Below are 20,647 nucleotides of genomic sequence, written 5' to 3' on the forward strand. Positions count from 1 at the left end.
ATGATACACGTACATTTTTTCACATGTAATACATTTAAAAAACAAATATTTCTGGATTTACTCGTTCATATATTTCTACATTTTCACTTATTTATTCAGTTATTTCCACATTTATTTTTACATTTCCACATGTATTTATTTATATATATATATTCCTATATTTATGAATTTCCACATTTATTTTTTACATTTCCACGTGTATTTATTTCTACATTTATTCACTTTTTATGTATTTATTCTTTTTTTACTATTTATTTTTACAGTTCCACGTGTATCTATTTATAAATTTATTCCTACATTAATTTATTTCTACATTTATTCACTTATGTATTTATTAATTTCCACATTTTTTACATTTCCATGTGTATTTTATATATTTATTCCTACATGTATTAATTAATTTGCATTTATTTTTACATTTCCACGTGTATTTATTTATATTTATTCCTACATTAATTTATTTCTAAATTTTATTTCATTTTTAATGAAATTATTTCTACATTTATTTATTTATATATACACACTATTTTATGACTATTTCTAGATTTATTTATTTCCACATTAATTTTTTAATTTATTTTCCCGCGTATATTAATTTATTTCTACATTTATTCACTTTTTTATTAATTTATTTAGTTATTTATTTATTCCAACATTTATATATTTTTTCACTTTTTATGCATATATATTTATTTTTTGTCATTTTCATCCCTCAACATATATACATATATATGCATGTATTTATACACACACACACACACACACACACACACACACACACACACAGTTTAACACATTAGCCCACCTGTCAAGAAGACATAAATATTTTAGAAATTGTTCAAAAGCTTGTTTAAACTAAAATGTTATTTTTATTTATTTGTCAAATAAAGTACCAAACTGTTGGATAGAAACAATGTTCCTCTGATGATTTATTATATTTGTGGACATCTTTACAACTTTACCAACATAAATAAGTTACTCTTTTTCTATCAACATTTTGATTTTTTCTCAATATTTCTACTTTTTTCTCAAACTGCATAATAAAAAGAAAATTCTAAATTCTCCTCATTATTATTCCCCCTCTCTGTCCACAGAAACCTGTAGAAAGTCTCCCAACAGTTGATTTTTATTTATTTTTTATCTGGATCGTAACAGGAAACAGTTACATGTGGCGACTTCTGCACAAGATGGATGTTTTTCTTTTCTTTTTTAAACAAAACTCAAACACACATTCAAGACAATTTTTGTTTTAAAAAAAAAGTACAATTTTAATCATCAGTACGTCAATTACTCAGCAGGATTAATTAATGTCTGACGACCAAAAACAGCCAAAGGGAACAAAGAATCTTAGACAGAATGACGCCTGTTAGTCAAAAATAGCTTCACCTACTTAGAAACATATTTACAGATATTCACCCAGAAGTTAAAACTGAAGTCCTGCGAATCAAAAGCAAAGATGAGATAATAAAATCAGTTCTGGGACTTTTCCATGTCGGTCTCCTTCATCGCTCTCAAGTGGAAAAATAAATGGATTTTGTTGACGTTTTGAACGATAAATCTGATAAATCAGCTGCTTGATGGTGATGACCGCTGTGGAGTTACTCTGAAAATCTATACAGACACACAATAATAGAAAAACACAACATAATCATGTAGAAAACGGTTTCGTATGAAAACAAACTGATATGAAGAAAAAAAGAAAAAAAAGCTTTTCAGTGATTTCTACTGAAGTTTTCCTTCGCTGCAGCGATTCTTCAGATCTTCATATGATGAGCTGAGGAAACATTCAAACAAAGAAAAGTTCTCAAACATCTTATCTTTATTATATTTATGATGGAGTCAGCACCCAAATACAACAAGCTCACGATGCAAACAGATCTATCATATCAGTGTTTCCTATTAATTACCGGAAAAAATGACCAAAAAAGGGACACAAATTGAAAAAAAAAAAAAAGAAAAAAGAAAAAAAAAGGTTTGTGAAATTACCCCAAAAAGACGTGAAATTACAAAAAAAGATAAAAAATTAACAAAAGACGTGAAGTTACAAAAGATGTGAGTTTACCAAAAAAAAGACACATATGACAAAAACAAACAAACATGAAATTACAAAAAAAAGACGTGAAATTACCCAAAAAAAAGAAGATGGGAGTTTACCAAAAAAGACGTGAAATTACCAAAAAAAGACGTGAAATTACCCAAAAAGAAACAAAATGACAAAAATAAAAGAGTGTCACAAATACCAAAAATATATGTGAAATTACCTTAAAAAAAATTTGGTACGAAAACCAAAAAGGATGTAAAATTACAGAATAAAAATATGTGAAATTACCCAATAAAATACATGAAATTACAAAAAAAAAACGTTACGAATACCAAAAAAATTCGTGAAATTACAAAAAAGTTTGTGAATTTTTTTTTTTTAACAAATATGTGAAATTACCAAAAAAGATGTGAAGATTTATTTGTAAGTAGAACTTTATTGAACAACAAAAAGATGAATGTTGAGGGTGAAATTTTACTTTAAATTCACGTTAATCCCCAAAGGAAAGTTTCAAACTCACCTCAGACTGGGAGGTGAGGCAAAAAACAAAAAAACAACAATATGTTTTAAATATTTGAGATGTGATGAGAGCTGATCACCTGGATGGTTTCCAGCTCGTCAAGAGTTCAATTGTGGAATTTATTTCCTTCTTAATGTTCAGAGCAAAAAGGCTAAAGGATACTTTAAAGAATCCAAAATATAAAAAATGTTTAATACATAACCAAACAAGTGTTCCTTCATAGTGTTTGATGTCTTTCATATTAATCTACAATGTTGAAAATAGTAAAAAATAAAGAAAAACCATGAAATGAGAAGGTGTGTCCAACCTTTTGACTGGTGCTGTACGTGTGTGTGTGTGTGTGTGTGTGTGTGTGTGTACTCACAGACTTGACGGTCTGTTTGATGTAGTCCTTCTTGCTGGCCAGGTCGTGGTCTGGATACGTGTCAAACACCTGAAACAGAGAAATTAAAGGATTATTATCATTCAACAGAATTAACTGCCACCAACTGCCAATGTTCGGAAGAGTGACAGCAGCCAGAGGGGGACAGACTGGAATGTCTGGCCTCGAACAGAAAGCATTTTTGGCAAAACCATAATACCTATCATTGATCCGACTTCACTTTGAGCGTCCTGAGTTCTTCCTGAACGTCTACATATGTTTTTTTGTGAAGAAAAATGAAGAAATAGCTTTGTAAGAGCGATCTGAAAAACTGTTAAATATGCTTTTCTACAGAAATCTCCCTGCGTTTTTAATATGGGAGCCAATGAGGCTGTTGGTGGTGTTGGTGGATCATCTGTGCGTCCTACGCCCAAACTATAACTCTGACAGCTTTACCAGAGGATTGTGAGGGAGAAGACTAATTTTCCTACGTTTCTATGTATAAATTATTTCTGTAGAGTGGAATTTGCGGCCTGGAGCGCAGTTTTCAAATTTATTTTTTGACAGTTTTTTCTCTCCCTCTACACTCTGAGCGATGACATCACACACTGTGACACGAACATTCCGTGCAATACACACCCATTATAATCTCAGAATTTCTCCAAAAATGATCATGGTCATTGAACAGGGATTGATAAAAAACTATATGACCTATCGAAACGTGGATTAATACACCAATACACAAGACTTGTGTCTACTGTTTAAAGTTTAAATGGAGTCTCTAGGTGAAATTATGCCGGAGAAGTAGACGTTTAAAAATCTACAATTATTGTTCTTTTACGCTCATTTTTTTTCAGCCGTCCCATTCATTTCAATGCAAAAGTTTGGGCAGTTTTTCGCGACTTATGCCGCGAAAAATTCATATTCTGTAGAGAAAAGTTATAGCACACCGATCCCGATCAAACCGCACGTTTTGATATATAATTTGTCCTATTAGTAGTGGGATGAAATTGTGTCCGGAAGAGGAAGAAGAAAAAATCCACAGTATAACAGTAGTGCTCAGGGCTTTTGGGAATGGGGGAATCTTTTGGTGTAAGCCCAGCATTAGTTGTACCAGCCATTAAAATGAACAAGAAATTGAAGAAAACAAGGGAGGGTCTAATCACTTTTTCCATGACTGTAGTTAGATTAATAACTCTCCGACAGTGCCACTGAAACCTGAACTTCATTATTGTTGTAAAGGCAGATTTATGGATGGAGAGGTTGTATCGGATCCCTTTAGGTGGAGCTAACACAGTGGGCGTTTACTGGCTGAGTCAGTGTGAGCTGGAGCTCTTTACCCTCTGGCAGATCTGCTTCATGGTCATCTCCTCCAGGTCGGCCTCCTTCAGCAGACTCTGCACCGTCTCCTTCAGCTGCTCGTCCGTCGGAGCTTTCTTGATCATCTTGATGAGCGGCTCGTCGTCGTCCGAGCTGTCCTCTGCTGCAGGTAGAAAAAAGATGTGATCACCCAAAAAAAGACGTGAAATTCCCACAAAAAAAGATGTGAAATTCCCACAAAAAAAGATGTGAAATTCCCACAAAAAAATATGTGAAAATTGGCACAGAAAAGACGTGAGATTACCAAAAAAATATGTGATTACCACAAAAAAAATATGTGATTACCACAAAAAAAGATGTGAAATTCCCACAAAAAAAGATGTGAAATTCCCACAAAAAAAGACGTGAAATTCCCACAAAAAAATATGTGAAAATTGGCACAAAAAAGACGTGAGATTACCAAAAAAATATGTGAAATTACCACAAAAAAAATGTGTGATTACCAAAAAAAAGATATGTGATTACAAAAAAAAAAGACGTGAAATTACCACAAAAAAGACTTGAAATTACCACAAAAAAGACTTGAAATTACCACAAAAAACACTTGAAATTACCACAACAAGACGTGAAATTACCACAAAAAAAAGATGCGAGATCACCAAAAAAAGACGTGAAATTAGCACAAAAAAGACATGAAATTACCACAAAAAAAGACGTGAAATTACCACAAAAAAAAACGTGAAATTACCACCAAAAAAAACGTGAGATTACCACAAAAAAGACGTGAAATTACCACAAAAAAGACATGAAATTACCACAAAAAAGATGTGAAATTACCACAAAAAAGACATGAAATTACCACAAAAAAAGACGTGAAATTACCACAAAAAAAGACGTGAAATTACCACAAAAAAGACGTGAAATTACCACAAAAAAGACATGAAATGACCACAAAAAAGACGTGAAATGACCACAAAAAAGACGTGAAATGACCACAAAAAAGACGTGAAATGACCACAAAAAAGATGTGAGATTACCACAAAAGACGTGAAATTCCTACAAAAAAAGACGTGAAATTCCTACAAAAAAAGATGCGAGATTACCAAAAAAAGACAATATGACTAAAAAAGACGTGAAATTCCCACAAAAAAAGATGTGAAATGACCACAAAAAAAGACGTGAAATTACCACAAAAAAAGATGTGAAATTACCACAAAAAAGACGTGAAATTACCACAAAAAAGAGACGTGAAATTACCACAAAAAAGACTTGAAATTACCACAAAAAAGACGTGAAATGACCACAAAAAAGACGTGAAATGACCACAAAAAAGATGTGAGATTACCACAAAAGACGTGAAATTCCTACAAAAAAAGACGTGAAATTCCTACAAAAAAAGATGCGAGATTACCAAAAAAAGACAATATGACTAAAAAAGACGTGAAATTCCCACAAAAAAAGATGTGAAATGACCACAAAAAAAGACGTGAAATGACCACAAAAAAGACGTGAAATTACCACAAAAAAAGATGTGAAATTACCACAAAAAAGACGTGAAATGACCACAAAAAAAGATGTGACATTACCAAAAAAAGACAATATGACTAAAAAAGACGTGAAATTCCCACAAAAAAAGACGTGAAATGACCACAAAAAAAGATGTGACATTACCAAAAAAAGACAATATGACTAAAAAAGACGTGAAATTCCCACAAAAAAAGACGTGAAATGACCACAAAAAAAGATGTGAAATTACCACAAAAAAGACGTGAAATGACCACAAAAAAGACGTGAAATTACCACAAAAAAGATGTGAGATTACCACAAAAGACGTGAAATTCCTACAAAAAAAGACGTGAAATTCTTACAAAAAAAGATGCGAGATTACCAAAAAAAGACAATATGATTAAAAAAGACGTGAAATGACCACAAAAAAAGATGTGACATTACCAAAAAAAGACAAAATGACTAAAAAAGACGTGAAATGACCACAAAAAAAGACGTGAAATGACCACAAAAAAAGACGTGAAGTGACCACAAAAAAAGACGTGAAATTCCCACAAAAAAAGACGTGAAATTCCCACAAAAAAAGACGTGAAATTCACACAAAAGAAGACGTGAAATTCCCACAAAAAAAGACGTGAAAATTGGCACAAAAAAAGACGTGAGATTACCACAAAAAAAAAAAGTGAAATTACCACAAAAAAGACGTGAAATTACCACAAAAAAGACGTGAAATTACCACAAAAAAAGATGCGAGAAAAGACAAAAAAAAAAAAAAAAAAAAGACAATATGACTAAAAAAGACGTGAAATTTCCACACAAAAAAAAAAAGACATTCTCTCCTGTCCTCTCCTCTCTGCTCTGTGTAAACAGCCTCTATAATGTCTATAATAATGTCTATAATTATCTGGAGGCCTCGTCTCACCTGTGTTGGTGTTGGTTTTGCTGTTGCTGCTACTGTCGGCTTTCTTGGTTTTGGCGGCAGGTTTGGCCGGAGCTGATTTCTTCTTTTTGGGCTGTTAAACCAAAGACAAACAGCGGCTAAACCTCCAAGGAATCATATTATAAATAGAATAAGCAAAACACAGCTGCTTTTCTGTCTCACCTTCTCGTCGGCTTCACTGTCGGCGTCGGACTCGGACTCGTCTGAATCGTCCTTCTTCGCCCTCTTTTTGGGCGGCCCCGTCTTCTTCGCTGGCGTCCTCTGTCTTTTCACCGGAGCAGATTTCTTGGAAGCAGACTTCCCTCTGCTCGACTTCGATTTGGGAGACTGACACATAATGTTTGTGGATTAAAAAACTGGAAGAATAAACTGACTGAAAAGAAGAAGGCGACCACCTTACTGTTTCCTATTAGGAATTACAGGAGAATCTCAATAAAATAGAATATGATAGAATTTCATGTCTTAATTTATTAAATGTCTTCTAATTATAATGATTATGGCTTATTATCTGGTGATTTCTACTTTTTACTTCTGGTAATTTAGTCTTTTTTTGCTAAGTGACATTTTTTCTGGTAATTTTGACATTTTTTCTGGTAATTTTAACATTTTATCTGGTAATTTTGACATTTTTTCTGGTAATTTTGACATTTTTTCTGGTAATTTAGTCTTTTTTTGCTAAGTGACATTTTTTCTGGTAAATTTGACATTTTTTCTGGTAATTTTAACATTTTTTCTGGTAATTTTAACATTTTATCTGGTAATTTTGACATTTTTTCTGGTAATTTTGACTTCTTTTTCTAGTAATTTAAGTAACCAACAAAGTATTCAGTCAAACTGAACCGTTATCAAACATGTATGGACGACAACAACGTTTTGCTTTGAATACCACCATTAAATATAAAAAAAAAGCCAAACTTTGCAGCGTTATTTTCACAACTTCCCGACACGATATCCTGACGCACATGGTGCCTATAGACTCCTTAGACCTTCTAGTTTCATATGATACCTCAAGGATCTCAAGGATATTCATAAAAGTGAGGGGAAAAAATGCCATGAATCGATATAATATTGCTACGTTAAATATTGCGATACTATGCTGTAACTCGTGTTGAAGTGGAATATGGAAATAAATCAGAAAGCCATGAAGTATTAAGTGCCTTAGCTTGCTTACAGCCAACTCGTCCACTCTGATAGATACAGAGTGTGAAAACTAGTTTCATCCTCAGCCAGACAACCTCACCTCATCATCATCTTCATCCTCCTCCTCCTCCTCCTCCTCTGCAGACTCCTCTGACTTGTCAGACTGGTCCTCCTCCTTCTCTGATGGTTTGTCCTCTGCGTCCGAGCCTTCAGCCTCAGCTGAAGCTCCCACCTTCTCGTCCTCCTCCTCCTCATCCTCGTCGCTGCTGGAGTCCATCACGATGGCTTTGGACTTGCTCCCCGTTTTGGACTTCTTGGGACTGGACGACGAGCTCCTGGGTTTGGGTTTGCTCTTCTTCTTGGTTTTGGCGTTAGAGTCGTCGCCTGACAGTTTCTTCTTTGATTTTCTCTTTTTCTTCACGGGCAGACGCTGCCAAAGGGAAAATAACAAAAAGTACAATTTCTCTCTTAAAACTTCCCCAATGGACAAATATGTCCATTAATTGTGCAAAAATGGGCATTCAGTGGCCTAGAGCAGTGATTCCCAACCTTTTTCTTGAGGGACCCACAATTTTACCATTGTAAACTTTGGCGACCGCCTGTTTTGGGGGCTAGCACAGTGATGTGACACATATCTTTGTAATCAGCGTAGTTTCTGCTTTCACGGGACACCAAGTTTGTGTGGACTTTCGGTTTTAAGAGGTTAAATTTACACTTACATCAGGGAGGGGCAACTGGAGGCCCAGGGGCCACATGCGGCCCTCACCCTCACTTGAAGTGGCCCTCAGTACAACCACATGCATCTGAGCATGAAATCTTAAAAGTGCAGTGTAAAAATGCGCAAAATTACTTGCAATTAATGTTGGTCTACTGTTCTCGCAATGAAAAAAAAGAAATCACAGTAAGTGGTTATTTTTTATTTGATTCAAACCTTTTGTATTCCTATTTATACTGTTGTACATACATTAGAGCATGAAATATGTTAAGTTACTGCACTGTAAACATATTTAAAATGGCAGTTTCATCATATCTGGTTAAGTGCACGCTCCTATATGTGGCCCTGTGGTAGTGAACATGAAAAATTGTGGCCCCCTGCAGCATTTAAGTTGCCCATCCCTGGTCTAGAGGGTCTGAATAGTCTAAATATAGAGACAGAGTCTCTAGAGGGTCTGAATAGTCTAAATATAGAGACAAAGAGTCTCTAGAGGGTCTGAATAGTCTAAATATAGAGACAAATAGTCTCTAGAGGGTCTGAATAGTCTAAATATAGAGACAAAGAGTCTCTATAGGGTCTGAATAGTCTAAATATAGAGACAAATAGTCTCTAGAGGGTCTGAATAGTCTAAATATAGAGACAAAGAGTCTCTAGAGGGTCTGAATAGTCTAAATATAGAGACAAAGAGTCTCTAGAGGGTCTGAATAGTCTAAATATAGAGACAAAGAGTCTCTAGAGAGTCTGAATAGTCTAAATATAGAGACAAAGAGTCTCTAGAGGGTCTGAATAGTCTAAATATAGAGACAAAGAGTCTCTAGAGGGTCTGAGTAGTCTAAATATAGAGACAAAGAGTCTCTAGAGGGTCTGAATAGTCTAAATATAGAGACAAAGAGTCTCTAGAGGGTCTGAATAGTCTAAATATAGAGACAAAGAGTCTCTAGAGGGTCTGAATAGTCTAAATATAGAGACAAAGAGTCTCTAGAGGGTCTGAATAGTCTAAATATAGAGACAAAGAGTCTCTAGAGGGTCTGAATAGTCTAAATATAGAGACAAAGAGTCTCTAGAGGGTCTGAATAGTCTAAATATAGAGACACAGTCTCTAAGTTGGCAACACTGCTTGCCGCGTCGGTCTGTTGTCACATTAACGGCATTGAATAGCGACTACTAAATTACCTATATGGAAACAGAGGGAAACTAACTAGTGGGTGGAGCCAAAACACTCAGCCGCTTTACAAAAAGTACTCAATTAGTACTCAGTGGAAACACGCCTTATATTAAACCATTCTCTGTTAAAAATGGGACTTGCTGGCTTACCTTGCCGCTGTTTTTCGGTGCGGTGAGGAAAGTCAGGATCCTGTCGACCAGGTCTGAGTGGGTTCCTTTCTTCTCCAGATCCAGAACACCGCAGACCACTTTCAGTTTGGTGCTGGTAAAATTTGAATTCCTGCATTTGAAAAACAAAGATTTTTTTTATCACAAAGCGACAGCACTTTATCATACTTTATCACCTGAGAACAAACTCCCCCGTCAGAATCAGATGCCAAGAACTACCTTTAGGTTTCGGAGCAAAGAAAACCAAACTGAGCTCTCTCTCTTATTCCACGTGATGACTGAAGAGGCAGAGCGTCTCTGCTCAGAAACTTACTTGAGGAGCTTTTCTCGTTTTTTGGTGTACTGTTCGCTGTCTGCGTCGAAAGGAAAGCCGTTAAACAGACGCAAGTTCTTCTTTATTGTGGCCATCTGGTAAAAAAAACACAATAAAATGGCGTCATAGAAGTTTTTTGGCATCTCAACACACCTTAAAGAAGTTGAATTCACTAAAATAAAAAAGGCTGGGGTGTCAACAAGAAACTGAAGCTGCCTACACCAATCTCTGCACCGATAGGAAATACAGACTGAATCCAGATGTTTGTACCTTTCCCGGCCTGTCGAACAGGATGGTGTGCAGAGGTTTCAGGTCAGCTGGCTTCGTCTTGGTGATCTGGAAGCCGGTGCGTGGAATGTCCCCGAGTTTCTCTCCACTACCTGAAAATATGGACCACAAACAAGCCGACAGCTTTCATCTATCATGTAACTATGGGCCAGTTTAAATCTATGATAACCAATAACCCTGCCTTTCAATTCAACTGTTTTTAATGTTTTTGCATGTGTTTTGTCCGTACTCGGTCTCGTCTCTGTACTCGGTTTTGTGTTTTCTCTGTACTCGGTTTCGTGTTTTCTCTGTACTCTGTTTCGTGTTTTCTCTGTACTCTGTTTCGTGTTTTCTCTGTGCTCTGTTTCGTGTTTTCTCTGTACTCGGTTTCGTGTTTTCTCTATACTCTGTTTCGTGTTTTCTCTGTACTCTGTTTCGTGTTTTCTCTGTACTCGGTTTCGTGTTTTTCTCTGTACTCGGTTTCGTGTTTTCTCTGCACTCTGTTTCGTGTTTTCTCTATACTCTGTTTCGTGTTTTCTCTGTACTCTGTTTCGTGTTTTCTCTGTACTCTGTTTCGTGTTTTCTCTGTACTCTGTTTCGTGTTTTCTCTGTACTCTGTTTCGTGTTTTCTCTGTACTCTGTTTCGTGTTTTCTCTGTACTCTGTTTCGTGTTTTCTCTGTACTCGGTTTCATGTTTTCTCTGTACTCGGTTTCGCGTTTTCTCTGTACTCGGTTTCGCGTTTTCTCTGTACTCGGTTTTGTGTTTTCTCTGTACTCGGTTTCGCGTTTTCTCTGTACTCTGTTTCGTGTTTTCTCTGTACTCTGTTTCGTGTTTTCTCTGTACTCTGTTTCGTGTTTTCTCTGTACTTGGTTTCATGTTTTCTCTGTACTCTGTTTTGTGTTTTCTCTGTACTCTGTTTTGTGTTTTCTCTGTACCCTGTTTCGCGTTTTCTCTGTACCCTGTTTCGCGTTGTCTCTGTACTCGGTTTCGCGTTTTCTCTGTACTCGGTTTCGTGTTTTCTCTGTACTCGGTTTCGTGTTTTCTCTGTACTCTGTTTCGTGTTTTCTCTGTACTCGGTTTCGTGTTTTCTCTGTACTCGGTTTCGTGTTTTCTCTGTACTCTGTTTTGTGTTTTCTCTGTACTCTGTTTTGTGTTTTCTCTGTACTCTGTTTTGTGTTTTCTCTGTACTCTGTTTCGTGTTTTCTCTGTACTCTCGACATCATTGCAAATGAGGGATTGCCCTCAATGATTCCTCGAGAAAATAAATAAAGGATAAATGAAAATTTACACCCAACCATCTCAGGCTTATAAAAGAGTTACATATGTTTACCATCTCCGATCTTGAGCTTCTCCTTTTGCTTCGGTGCCTGGAAGTCGAGCCTCTCCACTGTCTTCTTGGCCCGCTTGCCTTCTAGGATTTCTCCTGCGGCTGCAACAACAGTGGTAATAAATCAGTAAAATAGTATCCCAGAGAGTTTTCATGAGGTGGGATTCTAGTTGCTGACTCGCAGTGTGAACAGAGGGGGTTAAATAAACCTTCCCTTTTTACTTTACCAGATATTTTGGAGCTGCTTTTGTTCAGACTCGACTGGTTTTCCTGCGACGCCTCCTGCTGGTCCTCCACTTCTTCCTCCGACAGCGCAGAGCTGTCCATCGCTTCCTCCGCCACGTCACTCATATCTGCACCGCCTCGTCCTGCCTGATTAATCCTGACAGGAACAATATGGAGATGTTTACATCACTGCAATCCCCCCGATGGACGACCATAAACACACACATCAAGTCAAAAAGTGTTCGCGGTGATCTGACCGATGTGTACAGAAATAAATCCTAATTCCTGCAAATATAAATGTAAACTCTGTTATTTGGGGAGCAGAACCAGAAAACAACAGAACTAATTCTTATTCACAATGGCAAACTGGCAAAAACAAAGCCTCTAGAGGCAAAGTGAATGGTGCAAAAAAAAAAAAAAAGTAACAAACTTATACCTGTCACAAATCTGCAAATAAGAAAAATACCATGCAAGAGTGTTTTATGTTTTATCAAGGCATGTTTCATCTCCAGCTAGGTTGATTTTGCTTCTTGTGTGAGGTGTTTCGTGTAAAAAGTCCATTCCGAAATCAGTAAATTGAATTAAAAAAAAAAAACAAGCAGAAAAATCTGATTTGTTTTTGTTTGAAGACGGTTCAGACTGGTTCCAGTAAAACCACTTCCACAGGAAAAAGGAACATCACAATAATGATAGTGAGCTCAGTCCTAAATAAAAAATATACTGATGTCGTATATTTACGGACAGAAGCGGGATTTAGGGGCGCTGTTTCTTAGTAAAGAGAACAGTAAGGAGATCCAGTTAAAGTGTATGAATAAATGTATACATAAATAAGTCATAAATAATGGCTGATTAATGTGTGATTAACTAAATGAAAGTTGATAGAGCTGATAAATATAATTATTCAACTAAACAAATTATAATTAAATACGACATAAATGTAAATCATGAATTCATTTCTAAATGTTCCTTTACTTTATTCTTCCTTATAACTATTTTTACTGTCTCGTTGTAGTCTTGTAAATAGTTTCCTGCTAGATTCAGTCTCCTCTCCCTCCTCCTCCTCCTCTCCCTCTTTCTCCTCCTCCTCCTCTCCCTCTTTCTCCTCCTCTCCCTCTTTCTCCTCCTCCTCCTTCTCTCCTAGTTGTAGTCTTGTAAATAGTTCCCTGATAGATTAACAGTCTGTCTAAAATCTCAGTGTGAGACTAGAAACTCTAAACACTAGATGTCTTCAGATGGGAGCAGGAGGGACACCAGAGCTTTACAGGAGTCTTTTCCAAACCCCTCTCTCTCTTTCTCCTCCTCTCTTTTCCTCCCCCTCTCCCCTCCTTCTCCTCCTTTCTCTTCCTCCTCTCTGCTCCCATCTCTTTTCCCTCCTCGCTTCCTCCTCCTTCTCTCTCTCCATCTCTTCTACTCCTCTCTCTTCCTTCTCCTCCTCCTCTCTGCTCCCATCTCTCTCTTTCCCTCCTTCTTCCTCTTTCTCTTCTACTCCTCTCCCTCCTCCTTCCTCTTCCTTCACTCTCCTCCTCCTCTCTCACTTTCTCCTTCTCTTCTACTCCTCTCTCTTCCTTCTCCTCCTCCTCTCTGCTCCCATCTCTCTCTCCTTCTCCTCCTCTCTCACTTTCTCCTTCTCTTCTACTCCTCTCTCTCTTCCTCCTCCTCTCTCTCCTCCTTCCTCTCCTCCTCCTCTCTGCTCCCATCTCTCTTTTTCCCTCCTCCTTTCTCTTTCTCTTCCTCCTCCTTCTCTCTCCTCCTCCTCTCTCTCTCTTCCTCCTCTCTCTCTCCTCCTCTCTCTCTCCTCCTCTCTCTCTTTCTCCTTCTCTTCTACTCTCTCTCTCTCTCTCTTCCTCCTCCTTCCTCTCCTTCTCCTCCTCTCCCTCCTCCTTCTCTCTCCTCCTCCTTCCTCCTCCTCTCTCCTCCTCCCCGGGTAGAAACAGCTGACCCTAACAGGTTTAAACGGATTTCGCGCCGTAACTTTTTTTTACATTAATCCTCTCAGACTAGTTGCTAAGTGACGTCAGCTGATCTTCCCGCTCGGGGAAAGACTAAACACAGCTTACAGCTTGGCGCCAGCACCAACTCGGTGTTTGCTGCTCACGTGTTTCCTTCTTATGGAGCAGAAACTACAGATGCTACCTAGCTAGCTCCTGCCTGCTAGCAGCTAGCTCCGGCAGGTCACGCTTCCCCGCAGCTGCGGAGGGAGAAACAACCGAGTACACCCCGGAGGAGAGAGGCGGCAGAGTCCGCATCGATGTCCGCGAATGTCCGCCTGCTCCCCGGGGAGGGTTTGGCGGGGAGGCCGGGGAGAGTTTACCTGGCTGTGAAGCGGAGCTGCTCCTCATCTGCCACCTCCTTGTTTTTAATTTCGTGATGGCGGTTTCTCTGCGGGGGCGGGGCTTACTGTGGCGGCCGCTCCACTGATTGGACCGAAGGTGATGACGCAGGCCATCTCCGTGTTGTGATTGGTGGAACCAGCACCATATATATAAATGTGTATAGCTCTACTAGCGTCCCCTGCCGCTGCTGCAGGGGACATGGCAGTCTCGTCTCCAGGTCCAAATCTTTGGGTCATGTCAAGTAAAATACAATATTCTTAACTCTATGGAGTCTTGGACTATTTTGTCCATTTTTTAATCCTTTTCATGTCTTTTTTGTGTCTTTTTTTGTCATTTTTGTGTCTTTTTTGTGTCTTTTTTTGTCATTTTGTGTCTTTTTTGGTCATTTTGTGTCGATTGTTGTGTCTTTTTATGGTCATTTTGTGTCTTTTTTTTCTAGTAATTTTGTGTCTTTTTGTGTCTTTTTTTAGTTTTTTGTGTCTTTTTTGGTCATTATGTGTCTGTTGTTGTGTCTTTTTTTGTCATTTTGTGTCTATTGTTGTGTCTTTTTTTTGGTCATTTTGTCTCTTTTTTGTCATTTTGTGTCTTCTGTGTCTTTTATGGTCATTTCGTGTCTTTTTGTGTGTTTTTTGGTTATTTTGTGTCTGTTGTTGTGTCTTTTTTGGTCATTTTGTCTCTTTTTTGTCATTTTGTGTCTTCTGTGTCTTTTATGGTCATTTTGTGTCTTTTTTTCTAGTAATTTTGTGTCTTTTTGTGTCTTTTTTTAGTTTTTTGTGTCTTTTTTGGTCATTATGTGTCTGTTGTTGTGTCTTTTTTTGTCATTTTGTGTCTATTGTTGTGTCTTTTTTTGGTCATTTTGTCTCTTTTTTGTCATTTTGTGTCTTCTGTGTCTTTTATGGTCATTTCGTGTCTTTTTGTGTCTTTTTTGGTTATTTTGTGTCTATTTTTGTGTCTTTTTTTGGTCATTTTGTCTCTTTTTTGTCATTTTGTGTCTTCTGTGTCTTTTATGGTCATTTTGTGTCTTTTTTCTAGTCATTTCATGTCTTTTTGTGTCTTTTTGACAAATTTTTGTGTCTTTTTTGGTTATTTTGTGTCTGTTGTTGTGTCTTTTTTGGTCATTTTGTCTCTTTTTTGTCATTTTGTGTCTTCTGTGTCTTTTATGGTCATTTTGTGTCTTTTTTTCTAGTAATTTTGTGTCTTTTTGTGTCTTTTAGTTTTTTGTGTCTTTTTTGGTCATTATGTGACTGTTGTTGTGTCTTTTTTTGGTCATTTTGTCTCTTTTTTGTCATTTTGTGTCTTCTGTGTCTTTTATGGTCATTTTGTGTCTTTTTTTCTAGTAATTTTGTGTCTTTTTTAGTTTTTTGTGTCTTTTTTGGTCATTATGTGTCTGTTGTTGTGTCTTTTTTTGTCATTTTGTGTCTATTGTTGTGTCTTTTTTTGGTCATTTTGTCTCTTTTTTGTCATTTTGTGTCTTCTGTGTCTTTTATGGTCATTTCGTGTCTTTTTGTGTCATTTTTGGTTATTTTGTGTCTATTTTTGTGTCTTTTTTTGGTCATTTTGTCTCTTTTTTGTCATTTTGTGTCTTCTGTGTCTTTTATGGTCATTTTGTGTCTTTTTTTCTAGTCATTTCATGTCTTTTTGTGTCTTTTTGACAAATTTTTGTGTGTCTTTTTTGGTTATTTTGTGTCTGTTGTTGTGTCTTTTTTGGTCATTTTGTCTCTTTTTTGTCATTTTGTGTCTTCTGTGTCTTTTATGGTCATTTTGTGTCTTTTTTTCTAGCCATTTTGTGTCTTTTAGTTTTTTGTGTTTTTTTTGGTCATTATGTGACTGTTGTTGTGTCTTTTTTTGGTCATTTTGTCTTTTTTTTGTCATTTTGTGTCTTCTGTGTCTTTTATGGTCATTTTGTGTCTTTTTTTCTAGTCATTTTGTGTCTTTTTGTGTCTTTTAGTTTTTTGTGTCTTTTTTGGTCATTATGTGACTGTTGTGTGTCTTTTTTTGGTCATTTTGTCTCTTTTTTGTCATTTTGTGTCTTCTGTGTCTTTTATGGTCATTTTGTGTCTTTTTTTCTAGTCATTTTGTGTCTTTTTCGGTCATTTTGTGTCTATTGTTGTGTCTCTTTTTGGTCATTTTGTCTCTTTTTTGTCATTTTGTGTCTTCTGTGTCTTTTATGGTCATTTTGTGTCTTTTTTTCTAGTCATTTCATGTCTTTTTGTGTCTTTTTTAAAAAATGTTGTGTGTCTTTTTTGGTTATTTTGTGTCTGTTGTTGTGTCTTTTTTGGTCATTTTGTCTCTTTTTTGTCATTTTGTGTCTTCTGTGTCTTTTATGGTCATTTTGTGTCTTTTTTTCTAGTCATTTTTTAGTTTTTTGTGTCTTTTTTGGTCATTATGTGTCTGTTGTTGTGTCTTTTTTTGTCATTTTGTGTCTATTGTTGTGTCTTTTTTTGGTCATTTTGTCTCTTTTTTGTCATTTTGTGTCTTTTATGGTCATTTCGTGTCTTTTTGTGTCATTTTTGGTTATTTTGTGTCTATTTTTGTGTCTTTTTTTGGTCATTTTGTCTCTTTTTTGTCATTTTGTGTCTTCTGTGTCTTTTATGGTCATTTTGTGTCTTTTTTTCTAGTCATTTCATGTCTTTTTGTGTCTTTTTGACAAATTTTTGTGTGTCTTTTTTGGTTATTTTGTGTCTGTTGTTGTGTCTTTTTTGGTCATTTTGTCTCTTTTTTGTCATTTTGTGTCTTCTGTGTCTTTTATGGTCATTTTGTGTCTTTTTTTCTAGCCATTTTGTGTCTTTTAGTTTTTTGTGTCTTTTTTGGTCATTATGTGACTGTTGTTGTGTCTTTTTTTGGTCATTTTGTCTTTTTTTTGTCATTTTGTGTCTTCTGTGTCTTTTATGGTCATTTTGTGTCTTTTTTTCTAGTCATTTTGTGTCTTTTTGTGTCTTTTAGTTTTTTGTGTCTTTTTTGGTCATTATGTGACTGTTGTGTGTCTTTTTTTGGTCATTTTGTCTCTTTTTTGTCATTTTGTGTCTTCTGTGTCTTTTATGGTCATTTTGTGTCTTTTTTTCTAGTCATTTTGTGTCTTTTTCGGTCATTTTGTGTCTATTGTTGTGTCTCTTTTTGGTCATTTTGTCTCTTTTTTGTCATTTTGTGTCTTCTGTGTCTTTTATGGTCATTTTGTGTCTTTTTTTCTAGTCATTTCATGTCTTTTTGTGTCTTTTTTAAAAAATGTTGTGTGTCTTTTTTGGTTATTTTGTGTCTGTTGTGTCTTTTTTGGTCATTTTGTCTCTTTTTTGTCATTTTGTGTCTTCTGTGTCTTTTATGGTCATTTTGTGTCTTTTTTTCTAGTCATTTTTTAGTTTTTTGTGTCTTTTTTGGTCATTATGTGTCTGTTGTTGTGTCTTTTTTTGTCATTTTGTGTCTATTGTTGTGTCTTTTTTTGGTCATTTTGTCTCTTTTTTGTCATTTTGTGTCTTTTATGGTCATTTCGTGTCTTTTTGTGTCATTTTTGGTTATTTTGTGTCTATTTTTGTGTCTTTTTTTGGTCATTTTGTCTCTTTTTTGTCATTTTGTGTCTTCTGTGTCTTTTATGGTCATTTTGTGTCTTTTTTTCTAGTCATTTCATGTCTTTTTGTGTCTTTTTGACAAATTTTTGTGTGTCTTTTTTGGTCATTTTGTGTCTATTGTTGTGTCTTTTTTTGGTCATTTTGTCTCTTTTTTGTCATTTTGTGTCTTCTGTGTCTTTTATGGTCATTTTGTGTCTTTTTTTCTAGTCATTTCATGTCTTTTTGTGTCTTTTTAAAAAAATGTTGTGTGTCTTTTTTGGTTATTTTGTGTCTGTTGTTGTGTCTTTTTTGGTCATTTTGTCTCTTTTTTGTCATTTTGTGTCTTCTGTGTCTTTTATGGTCATTTTGTGTCTTTTTTTCTAGTCATTTTGTGTCTTTTTGTGTCTTTTTTGGTCATTATGTGTCTGTTGTTGTGTCTTTTTTTGGTCATTTTGTCTCTTTTTTGTCATTTTGTGCCTTCTGTGTCTTTTATGGTCATTTTGTGTCTTGTTTTCTAGTCATTTTGTGTCTTTTTGTGTCTTTTTTGGACGTCACGAAGAAGTCGTGCTCCGGCGCTTTCATGGACTCCAGAGGGTTAACCCTCACATAGGGTTCATATGGCATGCCTTCACAGTAGCAATGTCCTCATGAGTGTCTATACTACAAGTCTATTTAGAATGTATAAATAGCCATTAATCTGACATTAATAAATCTGACATTAATAAATGGATCATTAATTAATGTTTCAGAGAGCAGGGACAGTGTCAAGGCCAGATTAACCATATGGGCAACTGGGCATTTGCCCAAGGGCCCCTGACCTCTAAAGGGCCCAGGGCAGTGTGGGCACAAGAAAAATATCTGCTTATCTCTCTCTTATATGTTAAACTGTCCATCGGACCTGTTGCTCAAAAATGAATTTTGAGGTGATTTCAGAGTGATTTCTGTTTAAAAAGAGCTGAGGACCAAAATGCTACTTGATTCTAGATTCTTATTTTTTTGTTTGTGTCTTGTCTTCCTCTGTGATGCATCTATCTATAATACATTTTTTGCCGGGAATAAGTGTTGGTAAATAAATATTGGATGCTTTGAAAGTGGTTGTTTACTTATTTTTTGTGAAAATTGAGACACTTCCTTCCCAATCTTTTCCTATCTTTTTGTATGGTGTCCTTGAGTGCAAAGAAAGGCGCCTTCCAAATAAAATGTATTCTTCTTCTTCTTCTTCTTCTTCTTCTTCTTCTTCTTCTTCTTCTTCTTCTTATTATTATTATTATTATTATTATTATCTATTTAGTGGGTCATTTTTGCCAGATTATACTGATGCTGCTGTGTTTTGTTTTCATAACATCATATGTCAGTGAGTGGCCTCGTGGTGCATTTGTAGTTCTATGAGCGTTTGCACATATGTCCATGAAAATGCACTTGATGACAGTTAGTTATTGATGTATTGAGAATATTAACTGTATATTACTGTAATTTATTCCGTATTTTGCCGGTTTATGGTGATTCTGGGGTCGTGATGATGGGGCCCTTGAATATTGTTGCCCAGGGTACAGCAGAGTGTTAATCTGGCCCTGGAACATGTGTTTATTAATTCACTCTTGAAACATTAGGGCTGGGCGATATATTGATATAAAAAATATATAGATATATTTTTGAATGTGATATGGAATTAGACCATATCACATATATCGATAACGTTAATTTTTTTCTTTCTTTATATATAAATGCTGCCCTTACTAGGGTTTCTCATATTTAGTTCTTTTGTAATGTTCATTATTCTTTTCTCATATAAATATAAATATTTCAGAAAAAGATTAGCCTATTTAATTCCATAGGCTATTTTTATTTAAATGTGCACTTTATGGAGCTTTGATTTTTGATTTTTGATTTTTTTTAAAAGGTTCTCCTGTTATACAGTATTTATGTTCACTTAAATAAACGGTTTTAATAAAACTACTTGTTACATGTTATATTTGACTCTGACTGAACATTTGCTTTCACTTTGTGATAAAAAATATCGGGATATATATTGCATATATATATGTATAAATATATATATATGTAAATATATATATATATATATATATACAGTCTTGGGAAAAAAATATTAGATCACCCTTGTTTTCTTCAATTTCTTGTTCATTTTAATGCCTGGTCCAACTTAAGTTACATTTGTTTGGACAAATGTAAATGATTACAACAAAAATAGCTGATAAGAGTTCAAGAGCTGATATCTAGACATTTAACATGGTTTAAAAGTAATCCAATTTCAGGCTAAAATAATGACATTTAGGGTATTTTTGCTGCTGTCACATGTCCAAATGGGACTAATTTGAACCGTATGTGAGGGCTTATTGTTCAAACTTTTACCTAAACGTGTCGTAACTTGCTGACTCCACCCGACACATTCTTGTACAAGAGAGCTGCTGATCAGACAGGAGGAGGAGCAAACAGGAGCTAAACACAGAAGTGAAAGTAAGAAGTTTTATTACCACTCTCCATTTTACACTCGGAGCAGAAGGAGGAAACCTGTCTGAGGCTGGGTGAGTGTTCCTACTAGAGTTGCATGTCGAGTTTACTCTAATTACTGATTAATCTGATTTTTTTCCTGTTGATTTGTTTAGTCTGTTATACTTTATGTCAAAATAAATTCTCCAAGGTGTTGCTTGAGATTGTTTACTCTTTTCATTTCCTGGTTTCTGAGCCACTTCATGTGTGACACACCCAGAGACTAAACGGAGAACAGACACAGTGTGAAGTCTGACTT

At 35.8% G+C, this 20,647-nt stretch overlaps 1 protein-coding gene across 3 annotated transcripts; it reads right to left on the reverse strand.

Moving 5' to 3' along the window:
• Positions 1–1,241: 1,241 nt before the first annotated feature.
• Positions 1,242–14,404, reverse strand: dek (DEK proto-oncogene). 3 transcript variants are annotated; one of them, XM_059339289.1, is made up of 12 exons: positions 14,320–14,404; positions 12,011–12,165; positions 11,787–11,885; positions 10,459–10,568; positions 10,189–10,283; positions 9,858–9,987; positions 7,929–8,258; positions 6,851–7,015; positions 6,671–6,761; positions 4,263–4,405; positions 2,926–2,994; positions 1,242–1,774 (listed from the first exon to the last, which is right to left on the reverse strand). In XM_059339289.1, exons 2-12 carry the CDS (start codon positions 12,132–12,134, stop codon positions 1,763–1,765), a joined length of 1,368 nt encoding a protein of 455 aa, XP_059195272.1. In that variant the 5' UTR covers positions 12,135–12,165; positions 14,320–14,404; the 3' UTR covers positions 1,242–1,762. The 3 variants fall into 3 exon arrangements, with proteins under 3 accessions (XP_059195272.1, XP_059195270.1, XP_059195269.1); XM_059339287.1 differs by having other exon boundaries at positions 4,263–4,402; positions 14,142–14,350; XM_059339286.1 differs by having other exon boundaries at positions 14,142–14,350.
• Positions 14,405–20,647: the final 6,243 nt, after the last annotated feature.

The sequence above is a fragment of the Centropristis striata genome, chromosome 8 (assembly GCF_030273125.1).
Source record: "Centropristis striata isolate RG_2023a ecotype Rhode Island chromosome 8, C.striata_1.0, whole genome shotgun sequence".
In the NCBI taxonomy this organism is placed as follows: domain Eukaryota; kingdom Metazoa; phylum Chordata; class Actinopteri; order Perciformes; family Serranidae; genus Centropristis; species Centropristis striata.